Raw genomic sequence first — 13,674 nt, 5'->3', positions numbered from 1 at the left:
CGGCTACATTATTTTTTTCTAGATGTTCATTCGGATTCTTATATGATGACTCAAAATACTGTCACCCTACAACTATTAACTAACTAAAACAATTTGTTTCTACTCTTTGTCTCATCTCATATTTTCCCAAGCAAAAACCGTGATAGGTGTGCCATTAGAAAACTGTAGGACCTTCACAATTTGCAGAAGCGTTACAAAAATGACCTTCTAGTTCAGTCACTCAACGTTCTGTGTTATTTACAGCTACTTTTTTATCCACGCCTGCACCCTCAAATATTGAATTCCACTGTTTACTTATACTTTATTTATTTTTCCACGTAATCATTGGGCGTGATGTCAATGTCATACGATAGCTTTATTTTTGTTAGCCACGTGATACAAAGGGGTTCGAGTGAAGTGTGGCCAACGGGCCTTGACGGGGTGACTATCCATTTGACATTAACAAGGTTTGGAAAATATTCATGCCCTTCATTGTAGTGGTTTGAAGAGTTGGAAAGGACATGTGTAGCTTGTACTCTATTTATTGTATTATGGATTTTTTTATGTTGCAATTAAAATTGTTAGCGAAGTTTTTTAGAGAAGCTGAATCAAGAGCCTTGCATTGATCACTGACTCACTCTGAGGATAAAATAAATATCCATGCTTAAGGAACCAAAGTTATCGTTTCGGTCGTTGATGAAGCTTAAAGCATGGATGAGAGAGCAATTCAGGTAAAGGTTCCTTCATAAAAGGCGATGATGAGAAAGAAGAAACGATCTGACGAATATCTAGCAACTTTGCAGTCAATAAAAATGTTTGTATAGTAACACGCATCAAAACATGTGATTGCCACAAAACCAGAGAAAATAACGAAAGTGTTTGACCAGTAATTAAATAGAAGACTACAGACTGTTTGTACAAGATAACTGTCGCATGACAGATAGCGGTGACGCGTTTGACTGCTCGCATTGTTAGATAAATAGTGGTACATTATCTTGTAATGAACTTGCCATTTCTGGCCTTGTTCACGAAATTATGGGAAAGAAATGTACATAATCGTCGCTTTATTTGTTTCTTCTAGTGTCTTATGTAACATCAAGGCGTTAGTGTAAATTCTTCTCTTGAAAAAAAAACCGTGTAAAAGTTTCTATGAAAGTACCTATTTATTTGGTATGCCCATTGTGATGCATAAAATGCATTGATCCTTTGCTCATTCCCTAGTTACATGAACTGCATTTATATTCGTAGAATAGCAATCGACACATATCCTGCGTTTAAATGTTCTAAATTGGTGTAAGCGGAAAGGTTCGTCGAATAGGAAAAACCTTGTGTAATGTCATGCAAAATACTTGTGTGTCCCTCTCGTCATGTGGTCGTCACTCCAATTAATAGTAGAAGCTTATATGGAGCATAATATCTTATGTAAATATGCTTTATCACGTGGGTGTACAACAAAACGGTCGTGTGATTCGATTTCGTGCGGCAACACATTAACACTTTGTAAATAAACAAACATGCCTGGTTACGATTCGTATGATTTGCGCCAATGTACCAGGGTCTTGGCAACCAACATTTGAAATTCCTGACGTTACCGCTTTTTTTGTTGGAGGAATGAAAGAATTTCTCGTGATTTTATTTTTGAAAACGAATACCTCGGTGATGTAAGATTTGATTTAACAGGGGTGGATGAATTTTGTTGCTACGTAATACTACTACAGCGCATAGGATATTTCTTAGTTTGAAGTCTAGTTGAAGAAGCTATGAAGGGAGATGTTTTATTGATTTTATTCCATAAATTCATGAATATTTTTTGCCTAGGAGCAGATTGACCAGTCCCAATCAGGTGACAGATTCTGATGTCGAAGATAATAATTACGGTGCCTTGTCTGAGTAAGTTTTTGGCGATTTTCTTGGGATTTGTTCCATTGGTCCAGACTGTGTTGTTCGATTGTTTGGTAGTAACTTCATTGTTCGTAGTTTTATATATTTGTTCACATAAGCTGTTTAAGGTGAGTTTTCATCAACGGAGGTTCCCACACGTTCCATATTTTGTCGAGTTCAATTGTTTTTTCGGGTTTTTTGTTTGTTTTCTATGTTTTTGTTCTACGGGTATGTTATTTATTTGCTGAAGTTCTAGATGACGGTTGTGTCATCCCTGTTTACGGCAATGATTTAGGCTGTTGATGATGATTTAATGCAACATTCGGTGATGGTTGATGTTCGATCCTTAGTTAGTTAGAAGATTTTTGTGTGATTTGTCTGAAAAATTGGGAGTATCTGATTACATTACATATTTACTGGTGAAGGTTATTTATTATTATTTGGTTGACAGTATTTTCCAAATCAATCTTACAAAAACTGACCTACAACGGTTTGGCTGTTAACGTTCGTCAAACCACGTCTTGGATTGCCCGGTAAGCACTAATTGCGAGTTAATTAGGACAATTGGAAGCAGTTTCGACAGTCTTGTCGCTTCCGCCCTTTGAAGTCGGCAGAACAATGTGAATAGAACAGATCTATAAGTTATGAATGCATTTGACTGCAAAAAAGTTACTTTGAATTCGTCATCTTCTGAATGAAAAAATGCAGCTCAAAAACCGATATATTCACCGTTGAAAATCGACGAAAAACGTTCAATGAGCTTGACATTTTTTTTGAATTGTCTCAACCATCTAGTTAAATTTTTAGATGAATAAAAATCCGTTTTAAGTCATAAAATAATCTGCATATGCTATTAAAGTCATATACTTATTTACTTAGACATCGGAAACTGGAGCGATATGACGAGGTGGTAAATAAAGTAAATAATTTAGTGTGCCACGGCCAAAACCGGGGTAAATACTTTGTGTCAACAAAAGTATCATATGTTCCACTCACAGTAGAAACACATGCTTTTGAAGTTATTGAAATAAAAAATCACATTTGATAAAGGATTAAAAATAAAAATTTTAAAACCCAAGTTAAAAAGTATTGGCGGGAAAAATAACACTGCACTCCGCACTACTTAGCGCACCCGGATATTTCCGGATTCAAAAGCCTAAGTCCTTTCTTAGGCTCTACACTATACTATGTGATAGTTTTGGAATAAATTGCAATACAATACAGACAGAGTTCTATAATATCTGTAAGGATTCTGTGTGTTTACAAAAAAGATCATTCACACGTATTCGTCGTCGTGTTAAGCATCCCAAAGTTGTGACATTGCATTGATATTATCACTATTTAGTGTCGCAATCGACCTCACGGGTATTGATTGCTACTATTCTAGAGGTCTAGGCGTTTTATTTGAAGCCTTTCCTTAATTTATCGATGTATTTTAAGGACAATTAATTTTGGTGCCTACATTTGGAGAATTTAATCGAGGATACCGCTATGGACACTTTGATTGTGTTTTGTTTTTATTCAAATCTAAATCGGTCTAAAAAGCGTTATAAGTAGGTATTACACGTTTAGTGTAGGCGACATGTTAAGTTTTAGTTGAAATATATTTTTTTTTAAGCCAGAATTGACTTCGGCCCAACTTAAACGATAGCATAAACGTCCGTATTTATTAAACAAATGGTTTGATTTTAAAATTTAGAAACTGACGTTTATTTTGTTGGTGAACATGAACCCAAGACTATATAATATATGTATAGTACTATATACTATATAGTAAATAAAAGATAAGTAATATAGGAGAAATAACTAGCACCCAGTTAATACATATTTACTCCATTTAAAATTCCACCTTCTATTCAAACCAGAGCTATCTCATTACAAGCAATGCATATGCAAAGCCATGTGCAATGTGCAGCAAGCGACATCGAACAAATGCAGTTATCACCAATGACAGTATTTACGACTATTTAATGACTTTCCTGCAGCACTATAGAATGTTAATAATTACCAATTTTATATTGTTTTTGTGACCTTATAAATATGCGAATTTCGTAACCGCCCTTACACATCAAGTAGCTTATTCTTCCCATATTGTCATCATCTGCTTAGCCCCTTCCCAATTATTTATTTATCAGCTACTAGTCTAACCAGATTCACCTAAACACTAGTGTTTTACATGGTACTTATCTGCCAGACTGAGTTCTGAACACAGCTACCCAGGCAATCGATACCTCTTAGTAAGACTAGTTGTCAGACTTTCTGGCCCGTAGCGACTGCCAGAGATATTCAAATGACTAGAAACTTGTCGAGATTGTCACCCATCCTCGGACCATCACGTCCTGTGGATAAAAGTTCTTGTCCAACACAAGGTGCAAGTAACACGTTGACATTCGTACCACGACCGCCTTGAAGTTGGCGATATGGCGCGACTCCAGTAGCTACTCTCTGGGCACACTTCAGCGTCTGACGCACAAACTCTATAATGTCGTCCGCTTTAGATGTATTTATATCGCGGAAAAAATATAAATACGTTAATACGTAACATTCTTTCACTACATTGTTCATTTAATAAATGTCAAATCTATTTCAGTCGGTTTATTTTTGAGAAAATGAGTTCGTATCTACTCTCATACGTAAAAATATTTGTTGGTAGAATAGGTAGTTGTTATAATTTTGACGTCATTATTAAACCCTGCGGTGCTCGCTATGTGGTCAATTAAGCCCCCTAGAGACACAATTTTATTCGGCAGTAAAAATTGGGGAATTATGGCTTGTTGCTATTCTTGCTTCTTCCAAAAAATATATGTTTACCTATAGCTTATTCCAACCGTTATTATTTTATTTACAATACATGGGTACCTTTAGCTCGTTCCTGAATTAAAATTGATTATTGAGCTTGGCTCCCTGTATTGAATGAATACTTCACTTCAACTATACATTTCTGGATGGGGTTATCAAGCAGTGGGTAATTCAAACTTAAGACAACAGACAATTAAGTTTTGGTTAGAAACAAAATTGCACAATAAGCTATTGAAGATAACCCAAGTGATCTTACTTATTGTCAATTGAATTTAGTGTGACATCTAACAAAATGCATATGATATCATGATATCTCGAGCATTTATTTCTTATCTGTCTCCGTCTTGTTACACGTTATCTAACGCATTAGTTTTCAGTTATTCTCAAACTTATTTTACTACGGTAACGTGCTATCGATGATCGTCGCGTTTTGTGCTCGTGGAAAAATATTATTAATTGCGAATATAATTCTTCTTCCTCTTTTCGACTATTTCGTTCTAAAATAGCCGGTCCGATTAAATTAATAGCCATATATAGTTGCAATGCTAGGAAAGAATTTGTTTTACTTACGGACAGATTTTTGTGTTGATGTTTATTTTATTTCTAATAGATTTACACCCGTATTTATAAAGAAGTAAAAGTAAGTACTTGAGTAAAAGTAATTACTTAAGTAACGATTTGTCTTCTATAGTTAAGTAATTGCTCAAACTTAGAACTGTCAAAAGTTAGAATTCTCAGCAGAGTAATAGTCACCATTTCCTTTACTAAAGCACTACTTTGACGTTATTTGAATAAAAAATGGACACTTTGGATAGTATCGAAGCGGTTTTTGCTGTTGTAGACAATATAGATGATAATATATTAGAGGAGATAGAAGTTGCTGAACCTAGAAATCCCAAAGTTTACTTTCGTGATGTGGATCCATTTCATGACTATTCGGAAGATTGTTTTAAAAAGAGATTTCGTTTCACCAAAAGTGTTGTGAGACACGTTATTTTACCGAGAATTGAAGACACTTTACAATCAGAGACACAAAGAGGGCTTCCTTTAACTCCACTGTGTCAGTTGCTAACTGCTTTACGTTTTTATGCCACTGGAAGCTTTCAGATTGTATGTGGAGATATCATGCATATTTCTCAATCGACAGTGTGTAATATAGTGAAGAGAGTTAGTAGAGCATTGGCATGCTAATGCCAGATTTTATTAAGTTTCCTGCAAATTTGAGGAAAACAAAGGATGATTTCGAAAACCTTGGTTGCATTGGCAGAGCACCTGGACTGAAAAATATTGTAGGAGCAATCGATTGCACCCACATTAAAATCACCAAGCCTAGAGGTATTCTTCATACAGAGCAGTACCGGAACAGAAAAGGGTATTTTTCATTGAATGTGCAAGTAGTTGGTGGCCCTAATTTGATGATATATGATATAGTAGTACGTTGGGCTGGCAGTGCACATGATAGCCGAATTTATAGAAACTCGCGTTTAAATATAAGGTTATGCAATAATGAAATTGATGGGGTGTTACTTGCTGATGGAGGATATCCTTGCACTAGGTAGGTAAATAATAGTATAGTAATATTTTATTATTATTCATAAACAATAAAACTAAAACTGTATGAAACTGTTTTAAGCGTTCACGGTTTGAACTTTAAACTAATATTGTTATTACTTACTCAAAAAAAAAAAAAAAACCAATCATGGAAGATATCCCATAACAATATTAGTTTATAACTGTATGAATACTATGTCGACTATTACTTAAGCATTTGCTCAAGTAAGTAACGTGTGTTACTCAACTATAGAATGAGATTTTGTATTTAAGAATTCTAACCATAAGTAATGACTTAATTAAGAAATTACTTAGCAACAAGTAATTACTTCTTTATAAATACGGGTGTTAATGTTTATATTGTGTGCAAAGCGATATCTTTCCCACAAGTTCAATGTACATAAATACATTAGTAATTATTTACCTCCTGCAATTACTGTCTAAGAAAAACTAACGGCGAATCGATTCAAATAAAATATGTTAAAATTATTAATAACCAGTCATACCAGTTGGTACTGGCAGAGTAACTGGTCCTAGGAGGTCAGATAGGCAGTCGCTCCTTGTAACTCACTGGTAACGACCGCAACATACTTAGTTGGAAAAAGGCTACGCCGAAGTGATGACGACATTATTAGCGATAATTGATAAATCAAGCATTTCCTCTTTACAATCAAACTACTAGGTAATAAATTATCATAAAAACATCACTGTAGGTACTTAAGGTGTATAAATATCTTCATTAAATAGCAATTACTTTGTAAAACAAGCATGTGTTTTTAATCTTTATTTATATTGTTGATAAAAATGTTGAGTACCATTGGCCTCTGAGGGTTAAAGTGAGTAGAGAGGTCGAAAAGGCCTCATTATCGCTGGTTGATAACCCTTACACTGCTCATCAAGTCTCGTGAACAATAAGCATATTATTTTGGTAACGTGTTTGTTTTGAATATTCATCACTAAGAACTTTAAACTAATGACTTATTTCATATTAGACCAGTAATATTTTCGTAAATGAAAAGTTTTCGGAATTTTTGTATCCGCACTAGCTACCCGTGGGAGCTAACCCGCGTGGCTTGATAAAGTACTTATAGCCTCCCTCGATAAAATGGGAAACTGAAATATTTTTTTATAGTTTCTGATTAACTCGTTCAAAAGACAACTTTATACACTAAAACAACTTTATACACTATTCAGCTTTATACACAAAAATTTTAACAATCCACCTCCTTTGTTCCAGGAAAGACTCAATACCATTCATCAAGAATGGTCTCCCAGCTACCATCACCAAGACGCCTCTTCCTAGCAAGGCAAGCAAGGAGGGAAGGGGCAAAGCCCTGAGGCAGGTGATGGCCTCGTTCATCGCTAACTTGGGCACCATTAATACTGGCATGGCCTTTGGATTCTCGGCCACGTCACTCCCGCAGCTGAAGCGACCGGACTCCTATATACATATTACGGATGATCAGGCTAGTTGGATTGGTGAGTTAACTTAATAGGTTATCCGGTGTTTCTTGATTTTAGTGTAAGTAGGTTTAGCCAGTTTCACCCATAACTCCAGGAAACTTTTCTTTACTTACACCCGGTCAGAGTGTAGCAAAGGCTGTGCAAAGGACACGACATAGACACAAATATTAAAAAAAATCACTGTTGGCCGATCCAAGTCATTACTCGATTGCATAACTTTTGTAAAAGATTCATTATTAATGCAAGTTAACATTATGCCATCAATTTCACTCAAAAGTCGGAAAATCTGCGAAAACATGAGTGATTAACAAAAAAATTGCAGAAATAGTTCCCGGAAGTCTATGGCGCCAACGCAGTTAGATAATAATCAGTTACATTAATCTTATCTTAAGTACATCCCATCTCATGTGTGTTATCTGCTGATTATCTATACTATGTAAACATTATAAGACAAATTGCCATAAGCAAGTAACTCTATTACATATCCTTTATACTGAAATCTCGCGAACTCGTTTTGCCTTTACTTGAGTGCTTATTTAACAAAATTAATTTGAAATATCAGCCATTTGACACCTCACACATACAAGTTTGTAAGTAGTTCAACTTCAGAGCTTCAAAGTTTTTTATTTGTCGAGACCTCTAAATTCATCGGATCATTACACCTATACAACCTTCATTCAACATGCGTTAGTTTCCCTAAATCAATTGTTATTTCTTATCACTCTCCCCTAAATGCTCATCATCATCTTCCAAGCCTTTTCCCACCTATGTTGGGGTCGGCTCTTCTCCCCTCAATGTACTCACCTAATTATGCCATTATTTCTCCAGCAAGTTTAAGCGCAGCGGGCACGCCGATAGGATGCATTCTCAGCGGGTACCTCATGGACAATATCGGTCGCCGGCGAACTCTCATCATCACGGAAATACCTCTCATCTTCGGCTGGCTCATGGTCGCTTTCGCTCAGAATGTTCCTATGCTTTATATTGGTAAGTTAGAAAATGCTAGTTTGTGATACATTTTTGTTAGGTTCCACTGCGCTCCGATTCTCAATCCTTCTCCGTGTGAGAAGAGGCATGTACCCAGCAGTGGGACGACAAAAAGGCTGTAACAGTAACGGCCACTGCGCTGGCATACCAGCCAAAACTGTCAGCCGATACTTAGTCTGATGATTGGCGGACCTTTTATTAAAAGTAGAATCAATCGACATTTAAGGTTCATAAAGAAAACCTTCAAAGGTCATTTATAATTTAGCCTGGAGCGATCAGAGCTCCATATATTATAATAGCACATATCCCTTGCGCCTCTTGTGCGTATTGCAGAATCAGCTACTCGCCGTTGATTCTGCAAAATTGCTATCAAATCAGACATGATCTATGCTATGGCTAACTCTGCCTTCCAACATTTACTTGATCCTCTATTCCAGGCAGGCTGATGATCGGTTTCGGCTCCGGCATGGTGGGAGCGCCGGCCAGGGTCTACACGTGTGAGGTCTCGCAGCCACATCTCAGAGGAATGTTAGGAGCCCTCGCTTCTGTTGGCGTGTCAACTGGTGTTTTGATACAGGTGAGCTATAAGTCATCTGGATTATTCATATGTTTTTTTTACAAGTATGTAATTAAAGAAAAGATTTTCTTCAGGCCTGAAGTAAGACTTTAGTTTCAAATTGGTTCAAATGTGATTCAATTTTTTTAGCAATGTGAAACATTAATAAGAATGTAAGTGTAAAATTAAGATCAAGGTTTGCTCATTTACAAAAATAAGCAGTTTGAACAGGTATTTAGATCGTTATCATCATTTTTATGTGGAACATAGCGCATAGCGCGATTCGCAAATTATAATAGCTTGCTAATTAAATAGACACGAATTTTGCAAATGGTACCTATCGATCACATGACTTTTCATCAATTCTTAGACGTGATTTGAGCGATCGACAGAAAATCGTGAGTTCTATGTCCGCGTAAAAATTAGCTTATTGAACTTAATTTTTCTCGCATTAGAAAATATGTAATTTGGCTCATTTCTGAAAATTGGTAGATGAACTTTAGGGATGAGCGTAACTTTATATACCTGACTGAGTATTTTTAACACCACTTCTATTATACAAAATTCTTTAAAGACAAAACATAATTACGAGCTCACAAATTGATAAAAATACATTTTAAAACGTTCGCTTTCGAGGTATTTCACACCAAAGAGCTAATACAAAGAAGTTGAATGAATACTATAATTGATTGCTCTAATCTTACAATCACGATTGCTACATTCAAGCCTCCTTTAAAAATTAACATCTAAAAAAATATCATGAGATAAATTATGTGTTAAAAGTATAGCCAACGAAATCTAGTATTTTTACCCACTTTATATTATAAAAATTGCATATACATATTAGCGTTATCAATCACGTAATATTACAGAGTCACGCTGTCAAAGATGGTAACTATCATAATTGAATAGTTGCTGATGTAAAATTAGACCTGTCGCCTGACAAACGGACAAACAGACTTAAGTACCTATATTAGTAGAGCAAACTTCACGTGGTGCCTAAAGAACACGCGTATTCATAGATACGTCACTAGATGTTTGCTCAAAACATTTTTTTAAGATTAATTAGGTAAATTAAGATAGTAGGGGGCGTGCTTGGTTTATCTTCGTGTTTTGCCGTTCATACGGTTTGTTCCCACTAGTTCTACTGCTTAGTTCTACCGTAGAACTAATGGGAACTTTTTTTCCCACTAGTTCTACTATTTTGTTACACCTCAAATAGTAGAACTAGTGGGAATTATGGTTTTTATTGGTATTCCCACTAGTTCCACTGAACATTGGCAGTAGAACTAATGGGACATTTTGTTCTACTAGACAGAAGAAGTACAGTCGACGGCCTGGGTGGTTATCTGTAGTTGAGATTTTTTTCAGAGCTCAAAATCGATAACAGTCAGAATAACTTAGATTTTTTTCATGAATTTGAACAAAAATTAAATGTTTATCGTTATAAAAGTACTAGGACAGCAGACATGAAGAGGAGGTGGTGTTTAAAATCAGACATTGATATTAATCTACAACACTACTAATTAAAAGACATTGTTTATAATAATACACATTGAATAGGAATGTAAGTATACAATAACGCCAAAATTACTTTGAAGAGACTGACTATCTAAAATCAAAATCAAAATCAAAAGTCATTTATTCAAAGTAGGCTGAAAATCAGCACTTTTTGAACGTCAAATCTACAAAAGACAGCCCCCAAAACGCCCGCCCTTCACCACTTCCTATGTGTTTTTGCTGGGAAGAAGAAGTGGTGGAACAAACTCCCCAGCAACACAATTCTGTCTGTATGGTTTGAAGAACCGTATACAAAAAAAAATAAAATAAAAATATCACTCAAAATTATACACATAAATTTGTATATAAAAAAAAAAACAAGTAAACATGTAATCATGTTAGCTAGTACACACCTTTCCCATACCTATTACTCAAGCAGCTACAAAAAAAAAAATAATGTGGGGAAAAAAAAAGAGAGAACATAATGCCTCCATTCATTGAAAATAGGTATAGTTTTAGGGCGTACCCAGCGACATGTGAAACACGACGTGTTTTATATATATATATATATATAAAAAAAACGAATTTACAACATAAACAGTGAAAACGGTGAACTAGGACTACTGCTCAAATCAAAAGTCATACACATTATATTACGGGTCAAGAAAATAATTATGTAGTCAGCAAGACGACCTGGTACCACAAGCAGCACCCGTTCACGAGCATAACGCGAGGATCAGCCATCGCCCCCCTCGCACATTTTTGAGGGAGGGAGGCAACCCGACCACCGACGCTACCGCAAGCAATACCGTCTAAGGGAGCATGACGACTTGCAACCACATAACAAGAAAACAGTTAATACTAATAGTTTTACAGTCGCTAGTAAACCATTTACAAAATTGCGATACAACTCATCGTGAAAACAGTACGATGGTGGTAATCTGTCAGTATACATACAAAATGGAAAATGTCACGTGTAAAATAAAAGTAAATCAAATCAACTATCAATGATAACTCTTGAAGCTGTCCGGTGTTTAACATGAGGACCAACTACTCTTATCGTTTATGTAATCATTTACAGTATAGTAGGCTTTCTTCGACAGAATAGATTTGACTTGGACTTTAAATTTATCAAATGGCAATTCTAGTAACGACTGAGGAAGTTTATTATAAAATCGTATACCTAGCCCCTTAAATGTTCCATGCACCTTGTGAAGCCTGTGAATGGGTACGCACAGTTTATGCTTATTCCTAGTGTTGATACTGTGGACATCACTTTTCTTAGTGTAGAGATGAATATTCTGCCTAATATATAGTATGTTAGCAAGGATGAATTGAGATGCCACAGTAAGGATACCTATTTCTTTGAAAAGCTCCCTTAAGGAATGCTTGCTACCTAACTGATATATTGCACGAACGGCTCGTTTCTGGAGTACGAAAATGTTTTCGATATCTGCAGCTTTGCCCCACAGTAGAATACCATAGGACATAACGCAATGAAAGTAACTAAAATAGACTAATCGAGCTGTGTCTACGTCAGTGAATTGTCTTACTTTTCTGACGGCGTAGGCAGCAGAACTAAGCCTTCCCGCGAGGCTAGATATATGCGAGCCCCACTGTAGCTTTGCATCAACTGTTATTCCCAGAAACACTGTTGACTTCACAGTTTCAAGAACTTCATTATTTAGGATAATATTAGCTCCTAAGTGTTTCACATTAGGCAAGGTGAACTTAACACATTTAGTTTTTTTAGCATTAAGAACTAAATTATTTGTTGTAAACCAGTGCGTAACTATGGAGAGTGCACTATTCACTTCATCAAATTGCTCTTAACTTGCGCAAAAGTGTGTCATGTTGAACGCAATCAAAAGCTTTGGAGAGGTCGCAAAAGACTCCTATTGCGTTTTGAGAGATTTCCCATGCATTAAAAATATGTATGTTTTAAAAGAGCAACACCAGCATCAGTGGTCGAACGACCTCGAGTAAAGCCATATTGTTCACTATGGAGGAGGCAATTTACATTAAAATAACTGAATCTGAACTGCAGCCCTATGATTTAGGCAAAAACATAACAAATAAAAATAATCTTTTTAAAAAAACTCAATAATTCGGACATTTACCGTCGCGTCGTACCACAAAAAATTGTAAACGTCTGTTGAACACTTGTCTAAAAAATGACAAACGACGTTGAACTAAGGTCCCTTTTGTAGCCACACATTTTTAGACAAATGTTCAACAGATGTTTAACTTTTTGAATTAATACTGTTAGTTTCAAACACAAAACTCACATCAAACTAACAAAATCAAAAAATCAAAAATCATTTATTCAAACTTGGCTGCAAGACAGCACTTTTTGAACGCTAGTAATTTACAATAGACAGCCCCCAAAACTCCCTACTACCCTTCACCACTTCTTATGTGTTTTTGCTGGGAAGAAAAAGTGGCGCAACAAACTCCCCAGCAACACATGTCTGTCTGTAGGTTAGAAGAACCTTTTAACTAAACTAACTTTAGTATGTTTTTTTTAATGCACGCCACTGAGATCGATTTTCGGCTACCACCATAATAATAATATAAAATTTTATAACACCTCCACCTGTTTAAAAATCAGAAGAACAAAAAGATTAACTAGCTCCTCTTCATTTCTGCTATCCTAGTACTTTTATAAAGAAAAACATTAAATTTTTGTTGAAAGTAATGAAAAAAATGTAAGTTATACTGACTGCTATCGATTTTGAGCTCTAAAAAAAATCACAACTATCGGCCGTCGACTGTACTTCTTCTGTCTAGTAGAACAAAATTATGTCCCATTAGTTCTACTGCCAATGTTCAGTGGAACTAGTGGGAATACCAATAAAAACCATAATTCCCACTAGTTCTACTATTTTGTTACACTTCAAATAGTAGAACTAGTGGGAAAAAAAGTTCCCATTAGTACTACGGTAGAACTAAGCAGT

The 13,674-nt window shown here is 35.7% G+C and overlaps 1 protein-coding gene and 1 pseudogene across 2 annotated transcripts in view; both read left to right on the top strand.

The window, feature by feature from the left end:
- LOC110374987 (facilitated trehalose transporter Tret1) overlaps nt 1-13,674 on the top strand; it is a 29,146-nt gene that overhangs the window by 9,337 nt on the left and 6,135 nt on the right. Inside the window, exons 2-5 of one of the 2 annotated variants that reach the window (XM_064034234.1) lie at nt 1,798-1,869; nt 7,448-7,689; nt 8,503-8,661; nt 9,099-9,238. In XM_064034234.1, coding sequence (XP_063890304.1) covers nt 1,798-1,869; nt 7,448-7,689; nt 8,503-8,661; nt 9,099-9,238 — 613 coding nt within the window. The remainder of the gene's footprint in view (nt 1-1,797; nt 1,870-7,447; nt 7,690-8,502; nt 8,662-9,098; nt 9,239-13,674) is intronic. The other variant, XM_064034235.1, reaches the window with a different exon arrangement.
- LOC135116885 (putative nuclease HARBI1) lies at nt 5,408-6,319 on the top strand (annotated as a pseudogene).

Source organism: Helicoverpa armigera, chromosome 4 (genome assembly GCF_030705265.1).
Source record: "Helicoverpa armigera isolate CAAS_96S chromosome 4, ASM3070526v1, whole genome shotgun sequence".
Classification (NCBI taxonomy): domain Eukaryota; kingdom Metazoa; phylum Arthropoda; class Insecta; order Lepidoptera; family Noctuidae; genus Helicoverpa; species Helicoverpa armigera.
Note: the sequence above shows the minus strand (reverse complement) of the source record. Positions and strands in the feature narration are given on the sequence as shown.